The sequence below is a fragment of the Gigantopelta aegis genome, chromosome 4 (genome assembly GCF_016097555.1).
Source record: "Gigantopelta aegis isolate Gae_Host chromosome 4, Gae_host_genome, whole genome shotgun sequence".
NCBI lineage: Eukaryota > Metazoa > Mollusca > Gastropoda > Neomphalida > Peltospiridae > Gigantopelta > Gigantopelta aegis.
In genome coordinates this window covers 18,385,304-18,394,220 of record NC_054702.1, presented here as the reverse complement: position 1 = coordinate 18,394,220, position 8,917 = coordinate 18,385,304, and the positions used below count along the sequence as shown (strand labels likewise).

The 8,917-nt window shown below is 37.5% G+C and overlaps 1 protein-coding gene across 1 annotated transcript; it reads left to right on the top strand.

The window, feature by feature from the left end:
• The first annotated feature begins 269 nt into the window (after positions 1–269).
• On the top strand, positions 270–7,174 carry LOC121371965 (endochitinase-like). Its single transcript, XM_041498194.1, has 4 exons — positions 270–377; positions 3,020–3,071; positions 5,063–5,230; positions 6,953–7,174. Exons 2-4 carry the CDS (start codon positions 3,020–3,022, stop codon positions 7,099–7,101), a joined length of 369 nt encoding a protein of 122 aa, XP_041354128.1. The 5' UTR covers positions 270–377; the 3' UTR covers positions 7,102–7,174.
• Positions 7,175–8,917: the final 1,743 nt, after the last annotated feature.

The window sequence follows — 8,917 nt, the reverse complement described above, 5'->3', positions numbered from 1 at the left end:
CAAAACAATAATGATGACGAAAAAAAGTATATTTAAATACTTCGAACAATATAGTATGAATACATGAAATCACAACAGATGTAATGTAACGTATACCGGTTGTAACACCTTTCGCTCGCTTCGCTTTGCCGCCGGGTTATATGATAGCTCGCCAACGTCAGGGTGTTTCGTGTTAAATTTCTTACCAAAAAGCGCCTGTATTCATAACATCTGTTATTTGCTCTGCTGTTTGCTTTTTTATGTCACGTATAATTGATTCACACCCCTGTATTGCAATCGTGTATATATGGATAAGCAAGTGAAATGTTTAATCACTGAGTCTTCCTGAAACGAAATCAAGTCATCATAAACCAGAAACCAAGCATTCTGTTACCAAGGCAAGTATAGTTCATTTAAAGTTGTGTTCCTTGTTACTTATAATATCTTACTTTCTAGCGTTCTTTACTTTATTTATTTATTTATTTATTTATTTATTTATTTTATTTCTTTATTATTACTTTCTAGCGTCCGTTACTTTATTTATTTATTTATTTTATTTCTTTATTATTATTTTGTTGTTGATTGGACTATGTATTTGGGTATATTTCAAAATACTCGTTTTGATGTCGGATGGAATTAGAAAATTTGCCCTTGTATTTCATTTAAGTCATTCACATTAGGAAGTAAAGTAATATAGTTTTGTAGGAAGCAGGAGAAGCTGCATTAATACCATGCATAACAAATTCCTTAATTAACCCATTTTGACTTAGCGAAGCTTAAATAGTTCTGGTATCAGACATTGATAGAAATCAAAGATGCCAACTTAACAGAATCAATGCAACATTCTATCAAAAGTAAATGAGGGAACTTTGATTAACCTATGTTTTTTCATAAACAAGAAACATGTTTGAAATCTAGATTAACTAACTTATTTCTTTGATTAACCTTTGTCTTCAATACGCACTTTAGTTTTCGTGTCTGATGGAAATTATATTTTTGTGTCGGATGCAAATAAAATGTTATACATTTCATCAGTATAATTTTAATGAATAGTTTCTTATTAAGAATACTAATGTTTGTTCATCGTGTGTTTCTGGTATTTGTAATGTTTATAGTAGCTTAAAGGGACATTCCTGAGTTTGCTGCAACTTTTAAGGTGTTATTGACGAACAGAGCCTTTTTAACGATTGTAATTACATATCAAATATATTTTTCTGCATAAAATATTAGTGGCTGTATATTAAACGTGTTCCTGATCGTTCTAATATTTTTACTAGGTTAAATTTCATTTTATTTCCTAAAATATTATTTTTTCGTACGTATGCAATTATTTGAAAACAGAATCCAGTTTGGGCCTCGGTGGCGTCGTGGTTAGGTACTGGGTTCGGATCCCAGTCGAGGCATGGGATTTTTAATCCAGATACCGACTCAAAACCCTAAGTGAGTGCTTCGCAAGGCTCAATGGGTAGGTGTAAACCACTTGCACCGACCAGTGATCCATAACTGGTTCAACAAAGGCCATGATTTGTGCTATCCTGCCTGTGCGAAGCGCAAATAAAAGATCCCTTGCTGCCTGTCGTAAAAGAGTAGCCTATGTGGCGACAGCGGGTTTCCTCTAAAAAACAGTGTCAGAATGACCATATGTTTGACGTCCAATAGCCGATAAGATAAAAAAATCAACGTGCTCTAGTGGCGTCGTTAAATAAAACAAACGTTACTTTTTTCTTACAAATATTAAGACGACCAGAAACACATTGAATGTACAGACACTGATATTCTAAACAAGAAAATATATTTAATATGTAAGTTTAGTCATAGAACCATTTTATTAGTCGGGAACATTTTACAATGCAGCAAACTCAGGAATGTCACTTTAAAGGTGCTATGTCAAAGTTGCAATAATGGCGGTCCCCGCCAAAAAAAAAAAATATATATTTTTGCTTTAAAACATAACGTTTATACCTTCAGCTATATGTTTATAAAAAATTACAACGAAATACTTACATTTACTACTACAAAAACAATATTTTAGAGGGGAATCTTGAGAGTGTGTAAAACGCATTAACTAGTGACGTCACTGTTTTATGCGTACACATTCAACACACTAATTTACCTTTACTTCTTTGCGGTCAATTGACAAAGAAACAAAGATGGTGGCTATGCTATATTTAGCCACAAATTATTCAGGAAATCACCCTTGTCGTCAAGTAACAGATTTTTCTAACAAATATTATTCTAGAGTTAATTATGGAAAGATTATGAAGATTACTTATTACAAATAAATGTAAAAATAACGAAATATTGTAGTTTCAACTTTGACACAGGACCTTTAAATAGGATTAAAAAAAAAATACATGTACGAAATTATTGAAGGCAAAAGAGAGAGAGCGAAAGCGAGAGAGAGAGAGAGAGAGAGAGAGAGAGAGAGAGAGAGAGAGAGAGAGAGAGAGAGAGAGGGGGGGGCAGAATAGTTAGAGACACAGTGAATAATAACAATTAGAATCATATAAATGCTTTGAAGAATCATTTTAATATTAAATAATTCCAACATTTTCCAACAAATCGTCTGCATATCTTTATAGTGCTAAAACTGCTTCTCATCATTGCTAATTCCTATCATCACTTGTGATAGGAATTAACAATGAATAATATAGAAAGCTATATGAATGAACAATGAACAGTATAGAAAGCTATATGAATTAACAATGAACAATATAGAATGATAATCTAATGCTCTATAGTTCAAAATTATCTTTGGTATGGGTCAGTTTTCGTCGGTTGACGACCTGCTACATATTTTGCTACTGTGACCCCTGCCCCCCTCTCTGTCTCTGTCTCTCTCTCTCTCTCTCTCTCTCTCTCTCTCTCTCTCTCTCTCTCTCTCTCTCTCTCTCTCTCTCTCTCTCTCTCTCTCTCCCCCCCCCCCCACCAAGTGTCGAAATAACCAAATGTTTGACACCAATTAAATGTAATTTTAAAATAGTTCATGACTCTTGTTACTGTTGATTGGAACGTTTTGTTATTTGTTTATTTATTGCAGATGCTGCTCTTTAACGTTGCAATCCTGATGGTCCTGGCTATGGCTGCCAGTGGTAAGTTTTGAGAAGCCGAACGCTGTATAATATGTATAAAAAAATACAATAGCTATAATGATATAATAACATTGCAGAGAGTTGTGATAATTATAATATAACATACTATACTCAACAACGAAAGTTTAGCAAATATCTTTTATGACGTCTAAATTTGCCATGGTTGGATGAACTTCAACGAAAACCAGGTCCTCCTGTTGTGTTACGACAAAGGTTGTTGCGTTTATGTTGTTTGCAAATGGTAAACATTTCAGATGTGAAAACTAATTAATAAAAATAGGTTAATTTTTAAATGTTATGCCATTTCTTTTAACATTAGCTAAACTTTCTATGTTTAGTATATATTCTAAATTTTCTTATTAAAAAGATCACAATGTGTTCAATTAAAAAACAATCATTTCTAGGTGAAATTGATACTATTCCATTTTTGGTTTTCCAGATGTAGTTTTCTCCGCAGTTTCAGAACATTGCATTCCACCCATTGGCGTAGCCAGGGATTTTAGTGCGGGTTGGGTTGGCATCCATACTATGAATCGTGTTACGGGGCAACAGGCAAACATAAAAGGTGGTAGGAAAAAAGGGAGCCGTGGGGGGAGGGGGTCATGGCTCCCATCCACATTGTGACACCCGTAAAGCCTGGTTCCAACAAAAAACAATCTGTACCGTCGGCGACCGATGCAGACCATAGCAATATTGTTACAGTGTACGCGAAATCGGGCAAGTTGAAACCTGTTCAATTTTAATCTGCATCAGTCTTCGTCTCTTAACAATTTTAGGGAAACCAGGCTTGAAACTAAAAATGTAAGTGCTAAATCATCTGCGCGTTTAATACGTCAACGATCACGGTCGTGGCGAATTATGTGACGGATGAAACATCGCAAAGTGAAAAGAAAGTACACTTGACAAAAACATAGCTACGAAGCTGTTTGGATGTGCAGGGGCGTAGCGTGATCTGGACCTCGGGGGGTTCGAATATGAACCAAGTGGACCTTTTTCTATTTTGTTTTTGAACCACCAGTTTTTGAACTTTGTTTTAGTTCTGAAAGCGGACCATTTGCTTCAGCGAGGGGGGGGGGGGGGGTCGTTCGAACCTCCCGAACCCCCTAGTCTACGCCCCTGATGTGACGCTATTGTATATATTTACTAAATTCCTAATCACCATTGTACTTAGCCCGAATACTAGATTCTGTTCGAGAGATAGACGGACATTTGGATCGGTTTGATCGGAGCCGTCCAAATGTCCGTCTAGCTCTCGAACGGCATAGTACTCGGGCTAACATGTACTCACAGTTTGTGCCTATACTATATTCAAGAAAATAGTTGGAATTAAAAACTGGAAACTGCAACATTAAAGGGACATTCCTGAGTTTGCTGCATTGTAAGATGTTTCCCACTAATAAAATATTTCTACGATTAAACTTACATATTAAATATATGTTTTTTGTTTAGAATATCAGTGTTTAAAATATTCAATGTGTTTCTGGTCGTCTTAATATTTGTAAGAAGCCCAAACTGCATTTTGTCTTCAAATAATTTCGTACGTGCGAAAAAAATAATATTTTAGGCAATTAAATGAAATTTAACCTAGTACAAATATTAGAATAATCAGAAACACGTTTAATATACAGCCACTAATATTGTAATTACAATCGTTAAAAAGTTTCTGTTAGTCGATAACATCTTTAAAATTGCAGAAAACTCAGGAATATCCCTTTAAGGTGATTAGTTACTACAGAGTTCATACACTTCAAATGTTACATGTTACCGAACACAAAATGTATCGAGTGCGTCATTAATTATCCCTCCCCCCAAAAAAACACAAAAAAAACAAAACAACCCAAAACAACAACAACCCAACAACAACAAACAAACAAACAAACAAAACAACAACAAACAAACAAACAAACAAAAAAACCCCAAACAAACAACAACAACAAACAAACACCACTTATCCTTATTACACAGGATATTGCCTTACTCTTCCATTGCAGCTTATCGGTGGAATAGCTGGACTAGCTGGATCGACCAAGAAGAGTGTAGGGTGCTGTGTGGAGGTGGCTATAAGCTACAGCAGCGAACTAGAAGCTGCCAAAGTGGATCCTGTAGCGGCGACAGCCTGCAACAAAGAAATGAGACGTGCAATACACAATCCTGTGGAGGTTAGTTCTTCACATTATTATTATTAGGGGCGGGACGTAGCCCAGTGGTAAAACGAACACCTGATGCGCGGTCGGTCTGGGATCGACCCCCGTCGGTGGGCCCATTGGGCTATTTCTCGTTCCAGTCAGCGCACCACGACTGGTATATCAAAGGCTGTGGTATGTGCTATTCTGTATGTGGGATGGTGCATATAAAAGATCCCTTGCTACTAATGAAAAAATGCAGCGGTTTTCCTCTCTATGACTGTTTCAAAGTGACCATATGTTTCACATCCAATAGCCGATGATTAATACATTAATGTGCTCTAGTGGGGTCGCTAAAAAAAAAACACCTTTATATTATTTTTAAAAAACAACAATATACCGGTCTCAGTGGTGTCGTGGTTAAGCCATCGGTCATAAGGTTGGTAGGTACAGGGTTCGCAGCCCGGTACTGGCTCCCACCCAGAGCGAGTTTTAACGACTCGGTGGGTAGGTGTAAGACCACTACACCCTCTTTTTTTCTCACTAACCACTAACAATTAACAACTAACCCACTGTCCTAGACAGACACCCGGATAGCCCAGGACAGCGTGCTTGAACCTTAATTTGATATTAGCACGAAAATAAGTTCAAGACGATGTTACTGCCCCCTGGCGATGTCAGACACCAGGTCCGGGATGGGCGTGTCTGAAACTCTTTTGGATATTGGCACGTTGAATGAGTTTCCATTCCAATACTGCATAAATTTGCATGAATTATTTATTAATTTTGCTAGATATTTCATGGGAGGAGAACATACTAGGACGATGTCCCTATGACTATATGTCAGAATTACCAAAATGTTTGACATCCAATAGCCGATGATTAATAAATCAACGTGCTCTAATGGCGTCGTTAAACAAAAACAAAAACGTTCACGGCAGAGATGCTGTACGTAGCGAGTTATGGTCGTAGAGTTGTCTCCCATTAAACTTTTTAACTCCCCAGTCTATTTTTGGGTTTGTTTAACGACACCACTAGAGCACATTGATTTATTGATAATCGGTTATTGGATGTTGGCGAGACGAAGCCCAGTGGTAAAGTGCTCGCTTGATGCGCTATCGGTTTGGGAAGATCCCCGTCAGTAGGCCCATTGGGCTATTTCTCGCTGGTACATCAAAGGCCGTGGTATGTGCTATCCTGTCTATGGGATGGTGCATATAAAAGATCCCTTGCTACTAATCGAAAAGAGTAGCTCATGAAGTGGCGATAGCGGGTTTCCTCCCTCAATATCTGTGTGGTCCTTAACCATATGTCCGACGCCATAATATGACCGTAAATAAAATGTGTTGAGTGCGTCGTTAAATAAAACATTTCCTTCCTATTCGATGTAAAACATTTGGTAATTTGACATAAAGTCTTAGAGAGGAATCCTGCTACATTGTTCCATTAGTAGCACATATCACTGCCTAATGAGCTCACCAACGGGGATCGATCCTACACCGACCGCACCTCAGGCGAACGCATGCGAGAGAGAGAGAGAGAGAGAGAGAGAGAGAGAGAGAGAGAGAGAGAGAGAGAGAGAGAGAGAGAGAGAGAGAGAGATGAACAAATGTATTCGGGTGAGGGTGTACTCAACACAGGTATGGGTGAACCTCGTGGACGTACATGCGTAAAGGTAATCACTATTCTTTATCTGCGGTTTAAAATTGTCTTACAGAAAACCCCACCAATTAATTGTCAATATAATTCCATTTACAGATAAGTGTCCTGAGGGAATAAAGACGTTCATTCCTCATGCGACTAATATTCAACGCTTTTACCAGTGTGCAAATGGAAGGGCGTGGCTGAATAGATGTCCGAGTGTAACCGTCTGGAATCAACGCCTAACACTATGCGTGTGGGCTTAAATGTTGATTCACTAAAGCGTAATGCTTATTGACCAAAAAATTCAAGATGGCAAAATAAATTTCATCTGAGATATTTATTCTTGTTGTTGCTATTTTAGGAATTAAAAAAAATATATAGTGTGTGTGTGGGAATATGTACCAAAATGTCATAAAAGTAATAATAATAATTATCTCGCCTTCATGTAAAATTCTTTAATCTCATTGGTTGTTTGCCGTTGGACAAATCCCTTATACCCCTGTGGGCGGAGCCAAATTCTCTTATACCCCGTCTGTAATTTCCAACAGTTTCCAGCCACCCCAGTTAATGCTAAAGCAATAATTAGATTATAAATAACATTGATAATCAATCAAGTATACATAATTAATTTTATTTTTACTATAAAATACACTATTTCAATTCTTTCAAAAGCTGCAGTGTTGAACTGGGCCACCTAATTACGGTCGTGGTGTTATTGTATTAATGCGCGATTAGCAACAGTTGTGGGTTTTTTGTTGTTTTTTAAATATTTTTATTTTTTTTACTACATACATTTCTGATAAAAAAAAGTTTTTATTTTTTTTATTTATTAATATCTGTTTCAGACAATTTCGTATTACAAACATTTGAAGTTAAAAACTCGTTTATCGATGGAACTATTTTTCGTCACTGGCAAGTGGTTTCGTTCGCGTCCGCGTGGTACGGCTCCGTTAATAAATTGTTAACAATTATTATCTGGCGTTATTTTGTTTATTTGGCTATATGTTTTAACATGTCGGCAAGATAAATTCGTTGTAGAAGCATCTCTCGGGGTATATGGCTTTTTATGTACCCTCTGTGTGCTCTTTTACCCCCTCGCCTTCGGCTCGGGGTAAAAGAACACACAGAGGGTACATAAAAAGCCATATACCCCTCGTGATGCTTCTACAACTTATATTGTAACTCAAACTCAAAAAATATTTTTGTCCCTTCTCTGCATGAATCAGTACATTTGCAGCAATTCGTGGATGACGTCACAAGAGTTGTTAATATTGCTAAGTAATTAATATTTTTACATGCTGAATTGTGCCACATATTTCCCCTGTGCATACATATTGTTAATTTGAATACAATTTTATTTGGTAAATATAAAATAATTGCTTTTCCCTCCCTATGTAATCAGTTCTTATACATCTAAGCTACTGAGTGGATTAGAAACATTGGGGTGTGTCGAGATTTAATGAAAATACAAATATGAACGACGAAACCGTTATCCGTGATCGAGACCGTATATCTGCACAATACAGAGTCGAATGGGCACTCGGCAAAACATAGGCTGACCCCACGAATCTCCACCCAGCGAATCGTCAACAGGAAAACGGCAACACCCGAGTAGACACACACACACACACACACACACACACACACACACACACACACACACACACACACTGGACAACACAAAGAGGACTGCCACTCCCAGACTTGTATACTAAATCAAAACTAGCACAGGACAGATATCATTGGAATAAATATAACTGTGATGACATACACTCATGAATCACTGTCACAACTGATGATATTAGGTGTTCGCTAATGATGAACATACCCTCCCCCCCCCCCCCCCCGGTGACACCCGTCATGAGTAGTAACTGCCACCACAGTTGTCAAATCCGTCACTTCATCTAAAAAGATGAAAATATAACTGTGAAACGGTTTCACCAAAGATGAATAGGTATGCACAAGTTGAAAACAAACTTTTACTTTAACGTTTCTTCTTCATTGTCACACGTATCCCAGTGGTACAGCGCTCGCTTGATGCGCGGTCGGTGTGGGATCGATCCCCATCGGTGGGCCCAT

Coding starts and splice junctions, on each gene's coding strand:
- LOC121371965 (XM_041498194.1), top strand. CDS start 3,020: ATGCTGCTCTTTAACGTTGCAATCCTGATGGTCCTGGCTATGGCTGCC. Junction 3,072..5,062: donor CCTGGCTATGGCTGCCAGTG/GTAAGTTTTGAG, acceptor CTTCCATTGCAG/CTTATCGGTGGAATAGCTGG. Junction 5,231..6,952: donor CAATACACAATCCTGTGGAG/GTTAGTTCTTCA, acceptor TTCCATTTACAG/ATAAGTGTCCTGAGGGAATA.